The sequence below is a fragment of the Diaphorina citri genome, unplaced genomic scaffold (genome assembly GCF_000475195.1).
Source record: "Diaphorina citri unplaced genomic scaffold, Diaci psyllid genome assembly version 1.1 scaffold1528, whole genome shotgun sequence".
In the NCBI taxonomy this organism is placed as follows: Eukaryota; Metazoa; Arthropoda; class Insecta; order Hemiptera; family Psyllidae; genus Diaphorina; species Diaphorina citri.
This window is the reverse complement of record NW_007378954.1, coordinates 21,183-45,934: the sequence shown is the minus strand read 5'-3', so window position 1 is coordinate 45,934 and position 24,752 is coordinate 21,183. Positions and strand designations below refer to the sequence as shown.

Here is a 24,752-nt window from a genome sequence, read left to right as displayed (position 1 = left end):
GCGAGAAAGGTAAATTGATCGCGAGAGGATGTGTGGAAGAGGGATAATAACCAGACAGGCGATCCGGCCCGAAAGACCAAAAGTTTCGTGGTCCTTCGTGGGCCGGATATTTTTACAATTCGGCGGGAATCAGAGACCCATACAATGCAATTAGAAAGGTACATTTCTTAATATTTTCCATTCCAAATACAAAGATAACACTTGCAGGAATAGTTCTTAGTATCCCAGTTCATCCAAGAGAGCTCAGCACTTCCTGGCTCATAATAACGGTGGGGTATCGTTTTGCCCCGGGGTATCGTTTTGGCCCGTGTTCCCCTATCTAATATTATATTGCATTAGAATTTTTCCAAATATTTTCAGCCACTCGGTATGTGTCATGTTTATCTTATTTTCTTTTCCCATGTTTATCATCTATTTTGTTTGTTCTTGTTTTTGTCTTGTGATTTTCTTTCTGTTCACCATTTTATTTTGAATTGCTTTTTTTTGTCTCTTTTGTCCATTCCTTATCTACCTCCTCCTTTTCTCTCTCCTTTTCTCGTCTTTCTTCTTCATTTGTCTTTGTTTTCTTGTCCTCTCTCTCCTTTCTCTTTTCTTTATTCTGTTCTTCTTTCTCCTTCCTCTCTTCCCCTGCCATCCTTGTTTCATGGTCTCTTTGCCTCTCTTCTCCCCCATTGTTCATAACTTTCCTCCTCTTTCCCTATCCTCTTCATTCTCCCCTCTTCCATTTCCTCCTCATCTTCCACCTTCTTCTTCCACCTCATTTCCTCATCTTCCACCTTCCTCTCCCTCTACCTCCTCTCCTTCTCCGTAATTTTCCTCCTCCTCCTCCGTTATTCTTCTCCTCTCTTCCTTCTCCTCTGCACTCCTGCTTCTCCTCCTCCTCTTTCTCCCCTCCTTCTCCTCCGTTCTTCTCTTTCCCCTCTCCTCCTATTTCCAACGGCGCAGAGTCGAAACGACGCAAGAAGACCGTCCGTTTCGACGGCACCCACAATCAGAATCACATCAACCATCAGTCCTCCACGGGCAAGGACTCCGGCATCGACACCTTTACGTCCAGTGAGGACTCTAACTCCGCCCAGGTAGGCTGCGAATCTGAAGGTTTGGTAAAAGCTCAATCCGGCGTTGCCAGGCAAGGTCTGCCTTACACCCGCCAGTCCGCCACTCCCGTTCAGATCGTCTTAGCGTGTGAGACGGAAAAAGCTTGAGACCCAGGTCTAAGTCTGAAGCTTTTTCCACCTCAGACTTCAAGTCGGTCTGAGTGTTAGTGTTGGGCATAGGGCGTTTAGTTCGGTCTTTCCCACAGCAAAATACACAATAGTCACGTGGCTTTTAGTTGTGGATAGTGGCGCCTTCTAAAATCCAAACCTTTTGAAAATGATGCATACTTGTACCTTCGACACTGAAGTCAAGTGTCGAGCGTCTAAGTCGCCTCAGTTTGAGAGGCCTTTATCGTCTCATCTTGCGAGTTCGCTTCCTATGTGCGAGAGGCCTTCGGTTAGAAAAGAGAAGGGAGGTGAGACACCTTAAAAAACTGTTTCATCGCCTTTTTGTTTCGCAGTAATACCTACCTCGTCTGAGTGGTAGCATGTCTATTCCGTATGTCCCTCATCAGATGCGTGAGGAGAGACACAATACTTCCCATTCAGAAAATCTGACGTCTTGGAAAAATTAACTGAAAGAATGATTTTCGGCTTTTGGCACATGCGTTTCTGTTTGACTTTTCTGCCGTGGTGTGGTCAAGACACTCGTCTGGTAAACAGGAGGGTGGTGGTTCAATGCCAGCCGAGGCATGGAGTTTTATCCTCATTTGTTTGAGGATTTGACCACATAGTATTTAATAGAACTGTGAGGGCAGTCAAGTGAAAGTGATTCCCTTACAAATATCTCTAAAAGTAGATACCTACTTCTACTTAGTAGATTCGTATAAGGTTAACCCACTTTTGGGGCCGTTTGCCCCTACACCTAAGCCTCGGAGTGGGCCTTTTTGTGTATGGGGTTAAGTGTTGAAACTTTAAAACTAGGTACTTACCTACAGGGATTTAAAGAGTTTGCCAAAACCCTGGCCAACACAAACGACCCGAAGTGGAACCAAAGCTTCTTCTATCCGGGTATCCGGCGGTCCGATCTGAAGCTGCGATCTATTGAGATTACCGTATGGGATTATACACGCTACGGAGTGAATGACTTCCTAGGCGAAGTGATCATTGAACTGAGTAGCTCCCTGTGTACTGACGAACCGGAGTGGTTCTATCTGACCAAACATGTAAGTAACGCGCTCGCTTGCCATGCAGAAGAACTCGGGTTCGAATCCCACCATCGACAATAATGTGCACCCGAAGTAGGTAAGACAGAAGGACAAGCTTTTAAAATTTGCTCTCGTTTTTCGATTGCAAATAATATTTCAAATCGTTACTTTCTGTTATTCTCGTGTCTCGTGTTGACCCAGCATCTAAATAGGAAGATTAGGTAGTATTGTGTCGGCGGATTTTATCCTGATGGGATAATGTTCGTTCTCGGAACGGCTGGCTTTCTCCTATCCTGTCTTCCTTCTCTCTTCGAATTCGGGACGATAAGACCTTAGAGTTACAGTTCCCTCTGTCAAACCTCTCCAAAACTCTGGCCAACACAAACGACCCGAAGTGGAACCAAAGCTTCTTCTATCCGGGTATCCGGCGGTCCGATCTGAAGCTGCGATCTATTGAGATTACCGTATGGGATTATACACGCTACGGAGTGAATGACTTTCTAGGCGAAGTGATCATTGAACTGAGTAGCTCCCTGTGTACTGACGAACCGGAGTGGTTCTATCTGACCAAACATGTAAGTAACGCGCTTGTTTGCCATGCAGAAGAACTCGGGTTCGAATCCCACCATCGACAATAATGTGCACTCGAAGTAGGTAAGACAGAAGAACAAGCTTTTAAAATTTGCTTTCGTTTTTCGATTGCAAATAATATTTCAAATGGTTACTTTCTGTTACTCTCGTGTCTCGTGTTGACCCAGCATCTAAATAGGAAGATTAGGAAGTATTGTGTTTCTTCTCGCCCATCTGATGAGGAACATACTACGGGATGGGCATGCTACGACACAGACCACACGAGTCTAATTTAGCCGTTGTTTCATTGGTCTGAAATAAAAACGGCGGTAAAACACTAATCTTCAAAACTCCATTTTGACTGTTGGATTCTATGAAAAATTTTCAATTTTCATAGAATACCAATGAAAATATTTCATTGAAAATACCAATAGTTTATATTCAATAGTAACTCCATTTTGACTGTTGGATTCTATGAAAAATTTTCAATTTTCATAGAATACCAATGAAAATATTTCATTGAAAATACCAATAGTTGAATATATCACTTCCATAAAGTTACCGAGTCTTCATATGACAGTTCTTTTTATAGTTAAATTCCTTTGGGGATTTTTTTGTATTATTGGAGGAAAAGGACGAGAACCTATAAGGCAGAAACACACTACCATCATATCACATCACTTGAAGTCATGGGGAATCAGAAGATGTGGTTCAAAGTTTTCCCATAATACGTCACGTGACGTAACGTGATACGTGATAGCAGTGTGTTTCTATTCTATAAATGACAGTACCAAAAATTCGTGATTTTTTTTTTTCTCAGTCCTTTTCTCTTATGGCCTTTTCTTTTTCTTTTTCAATCACTACGTCACACTTAGGACGGGGGTGAATCTTCCTTCACAAATACAAATTTACAAGGTATGACGTACATTTGTTAGAGAACATTAACAAATAATGAATTTCCATTTTACTAATAATGGTATTTATGTGTTTCAATTTTCAAAGTGCTGTAAACAACTGTCACTTTTAATCCAATGTCCCACTCTACGTGTAAAGAAGCCTGCTGATTGTTTCAAAGGTTTTCACAAAGTTACCAAGTCCGCCATCAAGATTATAGGGCCGGCCACTCACTATCAGTTGGACCTGACAGGGTATGGCTGAAAAGGTCCGCCTGTCAGCTCTACCTGATAGTGAATGGCTAGTCTAATCATGGACTACGTGTAAACAGTATAAATAAGGTACCAAAAGGTTTTCACAAAGTTACTAAGTCCGCCATCAAGATTATAAGGCCGGCCACTCACTATCAGTTGGACCTGACAGGGTATAGCTGAAAAGGTCCGCCTGTCAGGTCTACCTGATAGTGAATGGCCAGTCTAATCATGGATCATCACAAAGTTACTCAGTTATCCATCAAGATTCTAACGTGTCTCTCTGGTTTTCACAGACGGGTAGTCGTGGTGTCCCCCAGCAGGGCAGATCTCACTCCGCAGCCTCTGCCTCTCACTCCCCTCGATCCCGATCCAAATCACCTCCACACCGCAGTCTATCACCTCCATATAGGTAAGTAGATACCAGGGCAGTATCCTCTTCGCGCCGAAGCATTTCAGCATTTTTTGTAGTCGTATATGCCGGGATGTCCTCGCTAGAGGACAAACACTCGGTAGTAGTATATCCTAAAGGAAAATTTTGGTTTTGTACATACTACTTGCAAGGGTTCCGCGAGATATTTTGGAAAAATCATACACTAGATAAAATGCAGTTTCAAAACGACCATCTTAGACTAGGTATTTCATCCGATACAGCTTTTTTAGAGGTTTGATAGAGGGAACTTTCACAGCTTTTTTTAGAGGTTTGATAGAGGGAACTGTAACAAAGAAAACTTGTTGTATTTTTATAATAAGGGGGGTGGGAGTGGGGAGTGCAATCTTGAAAGTTCAGGGTTCCGCAAAGATGTTCACCTTTTGAAAAGGGTTCCGCGGGCCAAACTAATTAAGAAACACTGTTTTAACCCATCAAATATACGAGACCTTGTTTAGACTGCTGGGGTAAAGGGACTTTTCAGTCCTATTCGGGCAGGATAAACAAGGTATATTCTATTCTATTCTACGTCACACTTAGGACGGGGGTGAATCTTCCTTCACAAATACAAATTCACAAGTTATGACGTACATTTGTTAGAGAACATTAACAAATAATGAATTTCCATTTTACTAACCCCGTGCCTAGTCACCATACGGACCATCATCCCATCACGAACAGTAGCGTCGGCGGGCGAATTCAAGTGAGTTTTTTTTCCCCCATAGTAAGACAAGAAATTTTTCTCGTTACTGAAAAGGTTCGTCAGGCCAACCTAGTTAGCTTAGTTGGTAGTGCGTCTGCCTTGTAAGCGCTAGGCCGCGGATTCGATTTTTGCCTAGCCTCTCTTTCACCTTAGATCAGAGATTCCTTTTGAAATGTCTCTTTTTCCCCCACAACATTTGAATTTGAAAATATGACTTTATTGTACATATATTTTTTACAATTACAATTTATCAATTCTATCTTACGTTTACTCCAAATAATCAAATATAAAACCATAATTTTCGACAATATGATAACATTCCCATCCTCTTTCTTGCCTCAGTGAAAAGTCCAAGCGAAGAACCAAAACCCTGGCCAACACAAACGACCCGAAGTGGAACCAAAGCTTCTTCTATCCGGGTATCCGCAAATTGAAGAGAGAAGGAAGACAGGATAGGAGAAAGTCAGATGTTCCGAGAACGAACCTCATCTATTTAAGATAAAGTTCGCTCCTGGACGGGAATTGAACCCGCGGCCTAGCGCTTACAAGGCAGACGCGTTCCCCTCCAGGCTAACTAGGCTGCCTCAAAATCCTCGTTTTGGTATCCTTTGTCATATTCTGACAGACCGCTACCTGGGCGTGAGTGGAGGGCCGTAGGAAGTTGACAAAGTAAAAGTATTTCTTCTTCTCAACCATATTTAACACGAAATCCACGTCTGATTTCAGTCCACCCCCAGATCTGGATTACGTGAGTGAGAAGCGAAAGTCTCGGCGTGATATCTCGCCTCCAGATCACAAGAGGGTGCACCCCCATCATGCACACCCACACCTAATGAGTATGGAGTCCGTACGACGAGTTAGCGTAAGTGACTTTTCTTCGCCCTCCTGTTTACCAGGCGAGCGCCTTGACCACTACACCACCGATAAGGTTTGATCTCGAAGCGATGTCCATTAGTAGGTACTATTAATGGTTAAGGCAGATCTAACAGGTTCCAAGAGGTTTGATAGAGAGAACTGTAACTACAGAGGTCCTATCGTTCCGAAATTGAAGAGAGAAGGAAGACAGGATAGGAGAAAGTCAGATGTTCCGAGAACGAACCTCACCTATTTAAGATAAAGTTCGCTCCTGGACGGGAATTGAACCCGCGGCCTAGCGCTTACAAGGCAGACGCGCTCCCCTCCAGGCTAACTAGGCTGGCTCAAAATCTTTGTTTTGGTATCCTTTGTCGTATTTAAGAGCTTCTCCGTGAATGCTGCACGATTGTGGAATCAGCTTCCGACCGAGTTGAGAGTTCTTCAGAGCCGGCTACCATTCAAGCTATTGGCAAAAGAATATATGCTTGCCCTGGATAATTGAATTGGTATCTATTAAATTTTCTATTCAATACCGGGGTATGATTGACAGTTATTGATGTTCTTACAACGGATTTCCAATTCTCTCTCTCTCTCCCTCCTTTCTCCCACTTTCCTCTCTCTTTCTCATTCTTCCACTTTCATTTCCTCTTCTTGTCAGGTTTTCTCCTTCTCTCGCTCTATCTTTATCTATCTTCTCTTGTCCTTCTCTCGCTCTATCTTTCTCGCACTTCTTTTTCTGTTCTCTCCTTCTAGTCCTTTCGCTTTTTGGATATCTCTCTTGGTATCTATTAAATTTTCTATTCAATACCGGGGTATGATTGACAGTTATTGATGTTCTTACAACGGATTTCCAATTCTCTCTCTCTCCCTCCTTTCTCCCACTTTCCTCTCTCTTTCTCTCACTCTTCCACTTTCATTTCCTCTTCTTGTCAGGTTTTCTCCTTCTCTCGCTCTATCTTTCTCACACTTCTTTTTCTGTTCTCCTTCTAGTCCTATCGCTTTCTGGATATCTCTCTCTCTCTCCCTCTTTCTCTCTCTCCTAGGCCTCCTCTCTCTCCTCCTCCCCCTCTCCTAGGCCTCCTCTCTCTCTCTCTTTCAATCTCTTCTCGAACGCTCTCCCTTTTCTCGTTATGTTCCTCCTTCCCTTCCTTTTCTGGTCTCTCATCCACCTCTTCTATCTTCTTCTCCTTCTTCCTCTAGTTTCTTACTTTCTCTCCTTCTTCCCCTTCGCCTCCTCCTTCTCCTCCCCCTTTTTCCTTTTTTCTGGTCTTCAACTTTCTCTCCATCTCTCCCCCGAAGCGTCCTTACTCCTTTCATTTTCATTTTACGTTACAACCTTCTTGTTTCTCAACCCATTATCAGAGGTTCATCATCATACTTCTTTTCTTCTTCTTCTGCTTATTCTTTCTCGTTCTTCTTCTTTTTTTTCTTCTCCTCCTTCTCCTTCTTCTTCTTCTGTCTTGTTCAATCATACTTCTTCTTGTAGTTCTTGTTCTTCTTATACTTCTTCTTTCTTGTTCTTCTTCTCCTCCTCCTCTCTTTCTTTTCCTTTTGCCTTTTGAACACAAAGTTTCTCTTTAGAATATTAGTCGTGACTCGACCCTAAGTAGCGTGGATAACAATTTTCTTTTAGACATGGTTTGTGTGTCCTTTTATTTTAACTATTTTTTTCAGAAATTTATTTTTATTTTTCTTTTTGATGGCGACGTCTGGATGCTTATTTTTGTCTTTCTTTTTTTGATCTTGGAAAAATCATCATTTTCATTTTTCTCTTTGGGTTCTGGAAATTATTAATAATTTTCTTCTTTGTGGGATTCTGGAAATTTCTTTGTGTAATTTGTAGTTCTGAAATTCAGATTATTTCAGTGGGTTTTCAAAGAGAGAACTGATGAACATTGTGTTTTGTGATATTTTTGGAATTTAAATCAAAATGAAGACTTGATGAAGGCAGTGTTGGAAATTTTGTGGCTAATCTTAAAGGACCATGTAGTTTTTTTAGAAGGCTTTTCAAAGGTTTCGAAAGCAGACCATTCCAGTAATTGTTTCGCGGAGTTTTGTCACGAGTAGACATTTTTTTGAAATAATTTTAATTTAATATGTTCCTCCTTCCCTTCCTTTTCTGGTCTCTCATCCACCTCTTCTATCTTCTTCTCCTTCTTCCTCTAGTTTCTTACTTTCTCTCCCTCTTCCCCTTCGCCTCCTCCTTCTCCTCCCCCTTTTTCCTTTTTTCTGGTCTTCAACTTTCTCTCCCTCTCTCCCCCGAAGCGTCCTTACTCCTTTCATTTTCATTTTACGTTACAACCTTCTTGTTTCTCAACCCATTATCAGAGGTTCATCATCATACTTCTTTTCTTCTTCTTCTTCTTCTTCTTCTACTTATTTTTCTCGTTCTTCTTCTTCTACTATCTTGTTCTTGTTCTTCTTTTTCTTCTCCTCCTTCTCCTTCTTCTTCTGTCTTGTTCAATCATACTTCTTCTTGTACTTCTTGTTCTTCTTATACTTCTTCTTTCTTGTTCTTCTTCTTCTCCTCCTCCTCTCTTTCTTTTCCTTTGAACACAAAGTTTCTCTTTTAGAATATTAGTCGTGACTCGACCCTAAGTAGCGTGGATAACAATTTTCTTTTAGACATGGTTTGTGTGTCCTTTTATTTTAACTATTTTTTTCAGAAATTTATTTTTATTTTTCTTTTTGATGGCGACGTCTGGATGCTTATTTTTGTCTTTCTTTTTTTGATCTTGGAAAAATCATCATTTTCATTTTTCTCTTTGGGTTCTGGAAATTATTAATAATTTTCTTCTTTGTGGGATTCTGGAAATTTCTTTGTGTAATTTGTAGTTCTGAAATTCAGATTATTTCAGTGGGTTTTCAAAGAGAGAACTGATGAACATTGTGTTTTGTGATATTTTTGGAATTTAAATCAAAATGAAGACTTGTTGAAGGCAGTGTTGGAAATTTCGTGACTAATCTTAAAGGACCAAGTAGTTTTTTTTAGAAGGGTTTTCAAAGGTTTCGAAAGCAGACCATTCCAGTAATTGTTTCGCGGAGTTTTGTCACGAGTAGACATTTTTTTGAAATAATTTTAATTTAACAACAAAAGATTTTAACGGATTTTATCACGTGTTACCTAATTTTATAAAAAATATGTAACTACGTGTATACGTAACTAACTATTAGAAGTGTAGGTACCTAACTATAATATGTACCTTTTCAATTGAAAATCCCATAAAAAAGGAAAAAAAGACCTAGGTATTAAATTTGTTTCCATGGAAACTCAAAAGCTGCCACATGGTTTTTTTGTTCTTTTGTCACTTATCTACCTACTTACCTTTAGATTCTTTGGTTCCTACTTCCTACTTAGGTATATAACAATCTACACAGATATTTTTCGGTAGGAACAATTTTTTTTTCTACAAAATTTTCAATCAAATTAGGACCTGTTTTCTTTCCACTCAGTTTCCAAAAAAGTCAAGTGTGTCATCTACCTATTCGAGTACACATATTTTTAATTGGCCTCTGATATTTGTCTTCATTTTACCTCCCACCTTCTTTGCCGTTTTGTTCTTTGTCTTTCCTCTCTTTTCTCCTCTTCAACTTCAATTTATAAGTTTTGAGTGCGTTTCTACAGGGTTGTAGGTACGTGTGTAAACTTTGAGAGTTGTTGTTGTTGTTGTTGTTTTAGCGGCTTTAGCTTTCGTCGAATGGCGATAGCAGAATAAAGATATCTTTTTGTATCAGCTATACACCGGGGTGATGGTCTCTAGCTCTAGCCATGTTGAAGTGGCTGGCTCGTCCTGAACCGCAGTCAACCATCGTGAGAACTTGTGCTTGGTCTTTAAAAGCAGAGAGAACCCTTTGAGAACTACCAGCTAGCTAGGCTTTTTAGGGTTGGCTGTTCTCCTCCCTGTTTATAGTCCCACAGCCAGACGCTAGTCTACTCTCTGTTTAACGTCCCCTAGCCAGACAATAAACTTTGAGAGTAGACCCTTTTTATTCTTTTTAAAATGAGCATAACTTTGCGTGTAATTTGAGTAGACCCTTTTTAAAATGAGCATAACTTTCCCTGTAATGAGAGACCTAGACCCAGACCCTTTTTAAAATGAGCATAACTTTTCTTGTAATTACAATAGATAAACCCTTTTGAGGGGCAAAATTCCGCGAATGCGTTATGTATTATTGACCCTTCTGAAGTCGTAGTTTAGGGAACACCCTATATGGCCACACTATAGGGGGAAGTTGTTCATTGAAGTGGAAAGTTTAATGACAGAGTGGCTTTTATTCTTTTTAAAATGAGCATAACTTTCCGTGTAATTTGAGTAGACCCTTTTTAAAATGAGCATAACTTCCCTGTAATGAGAGTACCTAGACCCAGACCCTTTTTAAAATGAGCATAATTTTTCTTGTAATTACAATAGATAAACCCTTTTGAGGGGCAAAATTCCGCGACCCTTCTGAAGTCGTAGTTTAGAGAACACCGTACTTAGAACACCCTATATGGCCACACTATAGGGGAAAGTTGTTAATTGAAGTGGAAAGTTTAATGACAGAGTGGTACTCAGAAATATGAAGTGTGTGTAGTCAGACAGTGAAGTATGTGGAGATAGTAAAGTGTGTGAAGAGCAGAAAAAGTGTGTAGAGACTGATGTGAAGTGTGTGTAGACAGACAGTGAAGTATGTTGTAGAAATAGTGAAGAGCAGAAAAATAGTGAAGTGTGTGAAGAGCAGAAAAATAGTGAAGTGTGTGGAAATAGTGAAGTGTGTGAAGAGCAGAAAATGTGTGTAGAGACTGATGTGAAGTGTGTGTAGACAGACAGTGAAGTATGTTGTAGAAATAGTGAAGAGCAGAAAAATAGTGAAGTGTGTGAAGAGCAGAAAAATAGTGAAGTGTGTGGAAATAGTGAAGTGTGTGAAGAGCAGAAAATGTGTGTAGAGACTGATGTGAAGTGTGTGTAGACAGACAGTGAAGTGTATGGAAATAGTGAAGAGCAGAAAATCAGTGAAGTGTGTGAAGAGAAGAAAAAGTGTGTAGACAGTGAAGTGTGTGGTCTACAGGGTTGTACGTGTGTAAACTTTGAGAGTTGTTGTTTTAGCGGCTTTAGCTTTCGCCGAATGGCGATAGCAGAATAAAGATATCTTTTTGTATCAGCTATACACCGGGGTGATGGTCTCTAGCTCTAGCCATGTTAAAGTGGCTGTCTCGTCCTGAACCGCAGGCAACCATCGTGAGACCCCGGGCGGGAATCGAACCCGCGGCCTAGCGCTTACAAGGCAGACGCACTACCAACTAAGCTGGGGGATTCTATGGGTTTAAAACGACTAAATTTAGAAATACGTCGAATTCCGTAAAATCTAGAAAGGAGTGAGATCAAATCTAGAATTTCAATTACTTATGGGCACAACCAATGGGGTCTATGGAGACCCTCGGAACCCTTTTTTGAATGATTTTATTCTTTAAGTCACAGGGAGACTTGAATCAGTAATGGGTATTTTTTATGAGTAATTTTAGACCTAATCGATTTTTCTCCTTAGTCAGTAAATAAATCTAAACCTATGGGAGACCTTCAGGTAAATTCTTACCTTAGGAAAAATCACATGGAACTTGTCTTCCCGGCCCCGTTGATATGTTTCTTGGCCGAGTTCCGTTTCCTGGCCGAGTTCCGTCTTGATGCCGTGCGCCTTCTTCACGTGCATGTGAACCGGCTTGAACCGCGGATGTCGAAAACTGCACAAGCCACACCTGAAATATGAACCATAATTATGTAGTCTACTCTCTGTTTAACGTCCCCTAGCCAGACAATAAACTTTGAGAGTAGACCCTTTTTATTCTTTTTAAAATGAGCATAACTTTCCGTGTAATTTGAGTAGACCCTTTTTAAAATGAGCATAACTTTCCCTGTAATGAGAGTACCTAGACCCAGACCCTTTTTAAAATGAGCATAACTTTTCTTGTAATTACAATAGATAAACCCCTTTGAGGGGCAAAATTCCGCGAATTTGTTATGTATTGTTGACCCTTCTGAAGTCGTAGTTTAGGGAACACCCTATATGGCCACACTATAGGGGAAAGTTGTTCATTGAAGTGGAAAGTTTAATGACAGAGTGGCACTCAGAAATATGAAGTGTGTGTAGACAGACAGTGAAGTGTGTGGAAACCGTGAAGTGTGTGAAGAGCAGAAAAAGTGTGTAGAGACTGATGTGAAGTGTGTGTAGACAGACAGTGAAGTATGTTGTGGAAATAGTGAAGAGAGAAAAAAAATAGTGATGTGTGTGAAGAGCAGAAAAATAGTGTAGTGTGTGGAAATAGTGAAGTGTGTGAAGAGCAGAAAAAGTGTGTAGAGACTGATGTGAAGTGTGTGTAGACAGACAGTGAAGTGTGTGGAAATAGTGAAGAGCAGAAAAATAGTGAAGTGTGTGGAAATAGTGAAGTGTGTGAAGAGCAGAAAAAGTGTGTAGAGACTGATGTGAAGTGTGTGGAAATAGTGAAGAGCAGAAAAACAGTGAAGTGTGTGAAGAGAAGAAAAAGTGTGTAGACAGTGAAGTGTGTGGAAATAGTGAAGAGCAGAAAATCAGTGAAGTGTGTGAAGAGAAGAAAAAGTGTGTAGACAGTGAAGTGTGTGTAGATTTGAAGAATCAGTGAAGAGCAAAAAAGTACCTAACAATAACGGGTAAAATAAAAAAAAATAATAAAGACAATTTTTCAAGGGATCCTAAACCGAATCTTTCAGCCCATTCCCAAAAGTAACCAAAATAGGATTCTATCCGAGTAGGTATAACCCCCATAAAATCCCATTCTGGTAGAACCCAGATAGAATCCGGGTAGAAAAGAGGACACGATCGGATTCTATCCCGATTCTACCCTGGTAGAAACCGTATAAATGTCCCCCCGTATAAATGTAGCCGACAGTATATGATTAAAAAAAAAAAAAACAATCCGACACTAATTTTGTATTCTTCTCTTCCCCCAGGGTACACGAGCCTCCAGGGGTGGTCCTTCCGACCTACGCCTACATCCCCCGCTTTCATTCCCGTTCTGCCACAGCCACCCCTGTTTCCTCTCCTAAGAAACATCGGCAGCTACCCCAGATTCCCGCTATCAAGGACCAAGCACTCAAGGAACGCGTAGCACAGGTTAGTGTAACAGTAGACTCGTGTGTCTGTGTCGTAGCATGTCTCCATTTTATCTAAGATGAGGCGAGGGCTCGATGCTCTCCTTTATATTTATAAAGGTGTGTCCAAACGTAGTCGACCGGCCGTCGGCCGACATCGATCGATGTCGACTGAACCGTCCACACTGCCTTGACAACATAGATTCACCTCGTCGATCGACGCGACCCGACGGCCGATCGACTATGTTTGGACACACGTTAAAAACTCTCTAAGGAAATTGGCTCTCTAAGGAAATTGGCTTTGGCAACTGGCCTTCGATCTTTGCGTTGAAAGAGCATTCCATGCCAAAATGGTTATAGGTACCCAAAATATTTACTTAGATAATGATTTTCCTCAATATAGAACTTGATTTCTATTTGTGTTCCAGGATTTGGAAGAGCGTAGCAAGTATATCAATCAGAAGATGAGACAAGCGATGTACCCGCGCTCTACCGGTGGTTATCTGAGTAAGTGTTGCTTTTAATTTTCAATATTATGTGAATTACCGCCTTTCGAATAAGGGGCGTGACACAAACGACATTGTTAAAGTGCCTAAAAAAAAAAAAAAAAAAAAAAAACTCTGCCAGGAATTGACCCGGCACTTCGTTTGCAAGATTAGTTGTGACACTACCGCGACCTTGGAGATTGCTAAAACCTTTCTAAAATGAGTTGACCCTTTTAAAATGAGGATAACTTTGAGCGTAGACCCTTTTTAAAATGAGCATAACTTTCCCTTTCTAAAAATGAGCATAAACTTGGACCCCCCCCCCCTTCTCTAAAATAAGCCATAACTTTACCCTTTTTAAATGAGCCATAACCTTCCCCTCTTAATGAGGAGGTACAAACCCATTTTAAATAGAGCATAACTTTCCCTGTAATGAGGAGGCTATAGGAATGGGGATGAGCTATGGTATCATAATATATACATTATATCTTCTAAGTATATTGGATACAGCTATGAAGATATATTGTATTAGGGTATCATTATATTGGTATCTATTAAATTTTCTATTCAATACCGGGGTATGATTGACAGTTATTGGATGTTCTTACAAGGATTTCCAATTCTCTCTCTCTCTCCCTCCTTTCTCCCACTTTCCTCTCTCTTTTCTCATTCTTCCACTTTCATTTCCTCTTCTTGTAGGTTTTACTCCCTTCTCTCGCTCTATCTTATCTATCTTCCTCTTTCCTTCTCTCGCTCTATCTTTCTCGCAACTTCTTTTTCTTGTTCTCTCCTTCTAGTCCTTTCGCTTTTTGGATATCCTCTCCTCCTCTTTCCTCTCAATGCCTCCAGGCCTCCTCTCTCTCTCTCCATCTCTCTCTCTCTCTCTCTCTTTCAATCTCTTTAGTTCTCGAAAACGCTCCTCCCTTTTCTCCGTTATGTTCCTCCTTCCCTTCCTCTTTCTGGTCCTCTCATCGCACCTCTTCTATCTTCTTCTCCTTCTTCCTCTAGTTTCTACTTTCTCTCCTTCTTCCCCTTTCGCCTCTCTTCTCCTCCCCTTTTCCTTTTTTCTGGTCTCACCTTTCTCTCCATCTCTCCCCAGAAGCGTCCCTTATCCTTTCATTTTCATTTACGTTACAACCTTCTTGTTTCTCAACCCCATATCAGAGGTTGCATCATCATAATTCTTTTCTCTTGCTAACTTTATTCTTTCTGCGTTCTTCTTCTTCTTCTTTTCTTCTTCTTCTATCTTAGTTCTTTCTCTTTTCCTCTCCTCCTTCTCCTTCTTCTTCTGTCTTGTTCATCATACTTCTTCCTTGTGGTCTTGTTCTTCTTATACTTCTTCTCCGCTCCTCTCTTTCTTTTCCTTTTTCCTTTTGAACACAAAGTTTCTCTTTAAATATTAGTCGTGACTCGACCCTAAGTAGCGTGGATAACAATTTTCTTTTAGACATGGTTTGTGTGCGTGCTTTTATTTATTTTTTTTTTTTTTTTTTTTCAGAAATGTATTTTTATTTTCCTTTTTGATGGCGGCGTCTGGATGCTTATTTTTGTCTATCTTTTTTTTTGATCTTGGAAAAATCATCATTTTCATTTTTCTCTTTGGGTTCTGGAAATGATTAATAATTTTCTTCTTTGTGGGATTCTGGAAATTTCTTTGTGTAATTTGTAGTTCTGAAATCCAGATTATTTCAGTGGGTTTTCAAAGAGAGAACTGATGAGTATTGTGTTTTGTGATATTTTTGGAATCTAAATCAAAATGAAGACTTGATGAAGGCAGTGTTGGAAATTTTGTGGCTAATCTTAAAGGACCAAGTAGTTTTTTTAGAATGCTTTTCAAAGGTTTCGAAAGCAGACCATTCCAGTAATTGTTTCACGGAGTTTTGTCACGAGTACCTACATATTTTTTGAAATAATTTTAATTTAACAACAAAAGATTTTAACTGATTTTATCACGTGTTACCTAATTTTATAAAAAATATGTAACTACGTATACGTACCTAACTAACTATTTGAAGTTTAGGTACAAAACCATAATAATTATGTACCTTTTCAATTGAAAATCCCATAAAAAAGGAAAAAAAACCTGGGTATTAAATTTGTTTCCATGGAAACTCAAAAGCTGCCACATGGTTTTTTTGTTCTTTTGTCACTTATCTACCTACTTACCTTTGGTAGATTCTTTGGTACCTACTTTCTACTTAGGTATATAACAATCTACACAGATATTTTTCGGTAGGAACAATTTTTTTTTCTACAAAATTTTCAATCAAATGAGGACCTGTTTTCTTTCCACTCAGTTTCCAAAAAAGTCAAGTGTGTCATCTACCTATTCGAGTACCTACACTCTACAAAATTTTCAATCAAATGAGGACCTGTTTTCTTTCCACTCAGTTTCCAAAAAAGTCAAGTGTGTCATCTACCTATTCGAGTACACATAGTTTTAATTGGCCTCTGATATTTGTCTTCATTTTACCTCCCACCTTCTTTGCCGTTTTGTTCTTTGTCTTTCTTCTCTTTTCTCCTCTTCAACGGGTAGACAGTAGATGTTTGATTTGTAACTGTGATCTGTCCAAGAAAATCAACAAACTCCTTAGCAATAATATTATCTATAAGGAAAACGACGGGATTGTTCTGGGTAGCGATGGTATTGTCATTAGTAGTAGTGGTGGAAATGATCCTATTCGTGTTCTAGAGAGAGATGTGGACGACGTAATCAAGATAGACGTTACCAACGAACTAATCGGAGACCCTGACCGTAAAGTTATAGGGGAAAGCAATGGTGGAGAAGGGCAAATGATACAATGAGAGGCAATGTTCCATTTCCCCATTCCCCTCCATTACCACACTGAAAATTGTGAATGGAAATACGCGTTAACTGAGTAACCGACGCTGGTGGAGAAGGGCAAATGATACAATGAGAGGCAATGTTCCATTTCCCCATTCCCCTCCATTACCACACTGAAAATTGTGAATGGAAAATACGCGTTAACTGAGCAACCGACGGTATTGATAACTGAGGAGGCTGAACAATTGCTGAAGGCTGAAATAAGGGACAGATATCACCGCAACCGTGCTAGCACCGTCGTGGTGCGGTGTGTGTCCCGACCTTTAGTCGTACACTTGTCGTGGCTTTAAGAAGCGTGGAGTCGCGCTACGAGAGGCCGTTAGAGTGGGAGACAAAGCTTGTCAAACTTACTATAAAAATAGTTTAATTTTAAAGTATGTAAGCTCTATGTCTATTGATAACTGAGGAGGCTGAACAATTGCTGAAGGCTGAAATAAGGGACAGATATCACCGCAACCGTGCTAGCACCGTCGTGGTGCAGTGTGTGTCCCGACCTTTGGTCGTACACTTATCGTGGCTTTAAGAAGCTTGGAGTCGCGATACGAGAGGCCCTTAAAGTGAGAGACAAAGCTTGTCAAACTTACTATAAAATAGTTTAATTTTAAAGTATGTAAGCCCTATGTGAGTGTGACCTGGTTTGACGTGTTGTGACTTCCCCTGAAAAATTACAAACAAAGGGTGACATTATTGTTCAGGACCAATCCCTCTACCATTCGTATAGGTGAGTCAAGTCTCATTTTTAGAGCTGTGTAAAGAGTGAGTGAGTTATGAAAAAGAACTACTCTTTTCAGTGAACTACTCAGTCAATGAGTCAGATCCTAAAACATGTAGGTAACTTACTCTTCAACTCCCTGTAGGTTATAGATCTGACTTACTCAGTCAATGAAAAGAGTAGTTCTTTTTTTATATAACTCACTCACTCTGTGGACTCTTTACACATCTTTAATTTTTTTTTTTTTGATTCCCAATTTTCAAGGTGGTAATGGTGGAGAATTAAAAAAGATTTTTTTTTTTTTTTTTTAAATTGAAGGTTTTAATGAAGATTGAATTGAATAACCGAAAGAATTTCTACAAAATGTTCACCTCGATTTTTATGTGTTTTATATATTATGTAGTTGGTTACCATGCAGAAATGACGTTAAAAAACATAAAAGTAGAAGCAAAAAGTAATAAAAATGAAAATGACTAAAATGTCCCTTTGATCTTGCAATCTTTTCCAAAATTATCATTCTTATTGAAATTACCTACATTACTTTCTGGATTTTCTAGGTTTCATAGATTAATAGTGGTACGTCTTTCTAACAGTCTCAATTGAAACACTCAGTAAAAGATATGATAGAGAAAAAAAAGACACACAAGTTGAAAGCAAAACCCAAGTGTATGGAAATAGTGAACAGCAGAAAATCAGTGAAGTGTGTGAAGAGAAGAAAAAGTGTGTAGACAGTGAAGTGTGTGTAGATTTGAAGAGTCAGTGAAGAGCAAAAAAGTACCTAACAATAACGGGTAAAAAAAATAATAAAGAAAAATTTTCAAGGGATCCTAAACCGAATCTTTCAGCCCATTCCCAAAAGTAACCAAAATAGGATTCTATCCGGGTAGGTAAGTATAACCCCCATAAAATCCCATTTTGGTAGAACCCAGATAGAATCCGGGTAGAAAAGAGGACACGATCGGATTCTATCCCGATTCTACCCGGGTAGAAACCGTATAAATGTCCCCCCGTATAAATGTAGCCGACAGTATTGTGAAGAGCAGAAAAAGTGTGTAGAGACTGATGTGAAGTGTGTGTAGACAGACAGTGAAGTGTGTGGAAATAGTGAAGAGCAGAAAAACAGTGAAGTGTGTGAAAAGAAGAAAAAGTGTGTAGACAGTGAAGTGTGTGTAGATTTGAAGAATCAGTGAAGAGCAAAAAAGTACCTAACAATAACGGGTAAAATAAAAAAAAATAATAAAGACAATTTTTCAAGGGATCCTAAACCGAATCTTTCAGCCCATTCCCAAAAGTAACCAAAATAGGATTCTATCCGGGTAGGTAAGTATAACCCCCATAAAATCCCATTTTGGTAGAACCCAGATAGAATCCGGGTAGAAAAGAGGACACGATCGGATTCTATCCCGATTCTACCCTGGTAGAAACCGTATAAATGTCCCCCCGTATAAATGTAGCCGACAGTATAAATAAGGTACCAATATGATAAAAAAACAAGTATGTACCTAAAACAAAAATAAATAAACAAATGAAAAAATCAGAAGTTGTAAGAGGAAAATCCCCGTAGTGACGTCATCATTATATTGTGACCTCAGCAACGTTGTGTGCGGATGTCTTGAGGGCTTGTGATGTTCTGAGAGCATTTCAAGTGGTTATGTTCTCAAGTAGTAACACTCGTTCCAGCATATCTCGTCACTCTCGTCAGTCAGTTGCACTGTGGATTTCATCTTCCTGTGATTGTATTATTTCTTTTCTGTGTAATTCGGGATTTAGTACCAAAAATTGCATACAAATACTTACCTATTACGTGATGTGCTAATTTTAATTGATTAATTAAGTGCTCTGCCTCAAGTAGTATTGAAAAAAAAATATATAATAATAATAATTTCCAAGTTAAAAAATCCTAGATATCCAGTCAAGTTTCCAACAATGTCATTTGAAAGTTGTAGGTACCTACAATGAACAAATTACCAGTGTAACATTTGTAACACAAAATATCAGATATAAAAAATTAAACAAACAATTTGATTTCCAAGTTAACAAAAATAAAAATCGTAGACAGTCAATTTTCCAACAATGTCATTTGAAAGTTGTACAATGGACTTTAACAAAAGACTGCATGAGAGTCGAGTCAAGTTCAAACTTTTGAATGTGGAAGAGCCAGGTGAGTGAGAAAAAGCAATCTGATTGCTTAAAAAGGTCCGCCTAGTTAGTTTGGTTGGTAGCTCCTCTGCCTTGTAAGCGCTAGGCCGCCGGTTCGATTCCCGCCCGGGGCGGATTTTATCCTGATGGGATAATGTTCGTCCTCAGAACGGCTGTCTTTCTCCTGTCTTCTGTTTCTCTTCACTGTCGGGGCAATAAGACCTTAACAGTTACAGTTCCCTCTATAAAACCTCTTAAAAAAGTGTCAATGCCTATACCTACGAGTATTCTATGTTTCCGGCGGTAGTAGTCATCGTCACTGGAGTGGGGTTAGTGACGGTGACCTCAACATTTACCCGCGCCATAGCTTGTCTCATGACTCAGATATGTTCTATGTTTCAGGCGGTAGTAGTCGTCGTCACTGGAGTGGTGTTAGTGACGGTGACCTCAACATTTACCCGCGCCATAGCTTGTCTCATGACTCAGATATGTTCTATGTTTCAGGCGGTAGTAGTCGTCGTCACTGGAGTGGTGTTAGTGACGGTGACCTCAACATTTACCCGCGCCATAGCTTGTCTCATGACTCAGATATGTTCTATGTTTCAGGCGGTAGTAGTCGTCGTCACTGGAGTGGTGTTAGTGACGGTGACCTCAACATTTACCCGCGCCGCAGCTTCTCTCCACCTCCTCATGACTCAGACATGGACTCCGTGGTCAGCAGTGCCTTCTCCACCCAATCCGAACGGCCCCGAGGGTCGACCCATTATAGGTGAGTCAAGTCTCATTTTTAGAGCTGTGTAAAGAGTGAGTGAGTTATGAAAAAGAACTACTCTTTTCAGTGAACTACTCAGTGAGTCAGATCCTAAAACATGTAGGTAATTCTTCAACTTGGTCAATGAAAAGAGTAGTTCTTTTTTATAACTCACTCACTCTTTTTTCGATACCCAATTTTCAGGGTGGTAATGGTGGGGAATGGGGAAATGGAACAATGAGAGGCAATGTTTTATTTTGCTTTTCCTCACTATTACCACCATGTAAATTGCGAATGGAACATACACGTTAACTGATTGCGAATGGAAAATACTCATTAACTGAGTACTCGACGGCATTGATAACTGAGAAGTCCTATTAAATTACCTCAGCCCACGCCAATGTACGACCGCGTGTTGGACGGCGCTACAGCGAGAAAGAAAAACAAGGTATTTGAATGTGTCGGTACACACATCATCGCAACCGTGCCAGCACCGTTGTGGTGCGGTGTGTGTCCCGACCTTTAGTCGTACACTAACCGTGGCTTTAAGAAGCTTGGAGTCGCGCTACGAGAGGCCCGAGTGAGAGACAAAGCTTGTCAAACTTACTATAAAATAGTTTAATTTTAAAGTATGTAAGCCCTATGCGAGTGTGACCTGGTTAGACGTGTTGTGACTTCCCCTGAAAAATTACAAACAAAGGGTGACATTATTGTTCAGGACCAATCCCTCTACCATTCAACCCGATTTCAACATGTACGTCTTCTCTCTGTTCTCTTTTCAGCATGTCTAATCTTGCTGACGCCTCGTCGTATTTAGATTCTCTTTTTGTAGATTCCTCGTCCGACGCCACTGTAAAACCGTCCATCCCCCAACTAACCCTAGACTCCCCCACTGATCCCAACTATTGTAGCTCTTGTTCCAGTAGAAAAGACGTCACCAAACCGTATGACGTCCTCACAGGCGGGGTAGACAGCTTCTACTTCTTCATCTCCTCCTTCTGCCACGTATTCTTCTCCTTTTCCTCCTCCTTCTTTTTCCTTTTCTTATATCTCTTTGGCATAAACAGGGGGCTACAACTGTACGTAAATTATTTTGCATTATCACCTAAACTGTAAGCCGATTAGCAGTACAACTAGTTTTTAACGTTGCAGTAAGTAGTTGGCAAACAGTTTTTCTATCCTTTGTTTTGTTTAAATTGGTTTCCCATTTTGTGCAGCACTATCTACTGTAAGCCGATTAGCAGTACAACTAGTTTTTAACGTTGCAGTAAGTAGTTGGCAAACAGTTTTTCTATCCTTTGTTTTGTTTAAATGTGTTTCCCATTTTGTGCAGCACTACCCGGGTAGACAGTAGATGTTTGATTTGTAACTGTGATCTGTCCAAGAAAATCAACAAACTCCTTAGCAATAATATTATCTATAAGGAAAATAACGGGATTGTACTGGGTAGTGATGGCATTGTCATTAGTAGTAGTGGTGGAAATGATCCTATTCGTGTTCTAGAAAGAGATGTGGACGATGTTATCAAGATAGACGTTACCAACGAACTAATCGGAGACCTTGACCGTAAAGTAATAGGGGAAAGCAAATCCCTCGACGAAACCGTTTACAAAGAAACCGATAGCGAACTCGTTGATAAAACACCGACCAAGAAATCCCACAGTTTCGAGCGAGACTACAACCGAGTTGTCAAAGTCACCAAAGAGAACATCAACCCGGTGGTGCACGCTGGGAAAGTCAAATTTCCGAACCAAGTCGACTCTCCCGATGTCTCCAAAGAGAAACGAACGCGGTTCGGCCTCTCCGTGCAAAGCTACGACTATAAGACAGACGAACCTTACCCGACTCAGATCGGCTTTAATGATCCCGTCCATAGCGATAGTGTAGATTCCAGTAGCTTGAATGATATCTCCAATAGCGATCATAGTAGTAGATATAAACGGTCCAAAGAGAAACGAACGCGGTTCGGCCTCTCCGTGCAAAGCTACGACTATAAGACAGACGAACCTTACCCGACTCAGATCGGCTTTACCGATCCCGTCCATAGCGATAGTGTAGATTCCAGTAGCTTGAATGATATCTCCAATAGCGACCATAGTAGTAGATATAAACGACACGTGTTCAACAGTTTCGACTTTCCGAGTATAGAGGAGTATCCGGAGGAAATGGAAGAGGACGAGGCGACCCAAGCGGACAACTTTGTCAACAACCTCAGCTTTGACTCCACCACCAACAACTACACGGCCAACAACGTCAACAACAGGTACACCAACACAACAACAGTATAAACAATAAAGATGATCCCTAACCCTACTGTAGTTCCGTCAACACCTCCACCATCTATGTCAACGATAATAACATATCCAATAACTGTACCACCAACAATTACACCTCCAAAGACGATCCCTATTATGGCTCTACCACTAACTAATATAACAACACCTCCAACTACTACCTACATAAATTACGTCACGACCAGCAACAACAAAGATGACTCTCACTATAGTTCCACCAACAACACCATAGACCATAACTATTCCAATAACTAGACCAACACCAACAACAAAAACGATTCCTACTTTAGTTCCACTAACTTTATCAACTAAGGTGATTTCTACTATAATTCTGTCACCAAAAACACCTCCAACAACTACATGACCAACAATACACCTCCAAAGAAGACTTCTACTACAATTACTATACCATTAGAAACACTACAAAGACGGTTCCTACTACAATTCCATCACTACAAAGACGGTTCCTACTACAATTCCATCACTAAAAACAACTTGACTTCCACTTAAACCCCCTAGCGATAGCGTAGCTGATGGGTATACCATTTGTTAACAATTTATTTTGATGAGAGAGTTGTTCTGAAAAACCAATAAATGGAAACTTATAAAATAAAAAAATAGAATAGTGCAGAGGTCGTATTGTTCCAAAATCGAAGAGAGAAGAAAGACAGGATGGGAGAAGGCCAGCCGTTCCGAAAACGAACCTCATCCGTTCAGGATAATATCCGCCCCCGCCGGGAATCCATCCCGCGACCTAGCGCTCACAAGGCAGACGCGCTACACACCAAGATAACTAGGCTGGCAAACCTGAATGATAAAGTTCGCCCTGGGTGTGGGAATCAAACTTGCGGCTAACAACGGCTAACTCCAAGCGAATGGAGGGTGAACCTCCAAGCTACCTAGGCTCGCTTCTTACTTTCCGTTTCGGGAACCACCTTTAAATCTTGAACTTCCAGAAGTTTGCAACTTGAACAGCTCTCTGGTTGGCCTCCTCTAGGTCTGTGACCCCTTTAGGACCTTCACTCACACTCAAGTATGTACCTAAAACAAAAATAAATAAACAAATGAAAAAATCAGAAGTTGTAAGAGGAAAATCCCCGTAGTGACGTCATCATTATGGATATTGTGACCTCAGCAACGTTGTGTGCGGATGTCTTGAGGGCTTGTGATGTTCTGAGAGCATTTCAAGTGGTTATGTTCTCAAGTAGTAACACTCGTTCCAGCATATCTCGTCAGTCAGTTGCACTGTGGATTTCATCTTCCTGTGATTGCATTATTTCTTTTCTGTGTAATTCGGGATTTAGGACGTAAAATTGCATCCAAATACTTACCTATTACGTGATTTGCTAATTTTAATCGATTAATTAAGTGCTCTGCCTCAAGTAGTACCTATTGAAAATAAAAATATATAATAATGTCCAAGGTAAAAAATCCTAGATACCTACCTAGTCAAGTTTCCAACAATGTCATTTGAAAGTTGTAGGTACCTACAGTGAACAAATTACCAGTGTAACATTTGTAACACAAAATCTCAGATATAAACAATTAAACAAGCAATTTAATTTCCAAGTTAACAAAAATAAAAATCCTAGACAGTCAATTTTCCAACAATGTCATTTGAAAGTTGTACAATGGACTTTAACAAAAGACTGCATGAGAGTCGAGTCAAGTTCAAACTTTTGAATGTGGAAGAGCCAGGTGAGTGAGAAAAAGCAATCTGATTGCTTAAAAAGGTCCGCCTAGTTAATTTGGTTGACTGCCTTGTAAGTGCTAGGCCGCGGGTTCGATTCCCGCCCGGGGCGGATTTTATCCTGAACGGATAATGTTCGTTCTCGGAACGGCTGTCTTTCTCCTGTCTTCTGTTTCTCTTCACTGTCGGGGCAATAAGACCTTAACAGTTACAGTTCCCTCTATAAAACCTCTTAAAAAAGTGTCAATGCCTATACCTACGAGTATTCTATGTTTCCGGCGGTAGTAGTCATCGTCACTGGAGTGGGGTTAGTGACGGTGACCTCAACATTTACCCGCGCCATGTCTTTCTCCTGTCTTCTGTTTCTCTTCACTGTCGGGGCAATAAGACCTTAACAGTTACAGTTCCCTCTATAAAACCTCTTAAAAAAAGTGTCAATGCCTATACCTACGAGTATTCTATGTTTCAGGCGGTAGTAGTCATCGTCACTGGAGTGGGGTTAGTGACGGTGACCTCAACATTTACCCGCGCCGGCAATTCCAGCGACCGCGGCGAACGTAGCGACCGGGAGCGAGAGAGAGGGGAGCGGAGCTCGAATTTGGGTAAAAAGAGCAGCTCCACTTCCCAGCTGAGTGCGACAGGTAAGATTTTGGGACGATCCACCACGGCCCGTGTTCTCCTAAAGTCCCTAGTACCTACACACAAATACTTTCCCCCCCCTGGGCAATTCAAATGCTCTTCCTTTCCTCCCCGACACAAACACTCTGCCAGGACCACCTCAGACT

The 24,752-nt window shown here is 40.4% G+C and overlaps 1 protein-coding gene across 1 annotated transcript in view; it reads left to right on the top strand.

Moving 5' to 3' along the window:
• The window catches only part of LOC113470344, a 43,660-nt gene that overhangs the window by 11,655 nt on the left and 7,253 nt on the right, over positions 1–24,752 (top strand). The window contains 15 exon segments of the mRNA XM_026828714.1: positions 946–1,185; positions 2,022–2,263; positions 2,590–2,820; positions 4,257–4,372; positions 5,436–5,486; positions 5,820–5,955; positions 11,475–11,644; positions 12,426–12,578; positions 12,911–13,073; positions 13,480–13,558; positions 19,839–20,001; positions 20,766–20,949; positions 21,201–21,211; positions 21,317–22,265; positions 24,437–24,608. Of these exon segments, the coding sequence (XP_026684515.1) occupies positions 946–1,185; positions 2,022–2,263; positions 2,590–2,820; positions 4,257–4,372; positions 5,436–5,486; positions 5,820–5,955; positions 11,475–11,644; positions 12,426–12,578; positions 12,911–13,073; positions 13,480–13,558; positions 19,839–20,001; positions 20,766–20,949; positions 21,201–21,211; positions 21,317–22,265; positions 24,437–24,608 (3,060 nt within the window).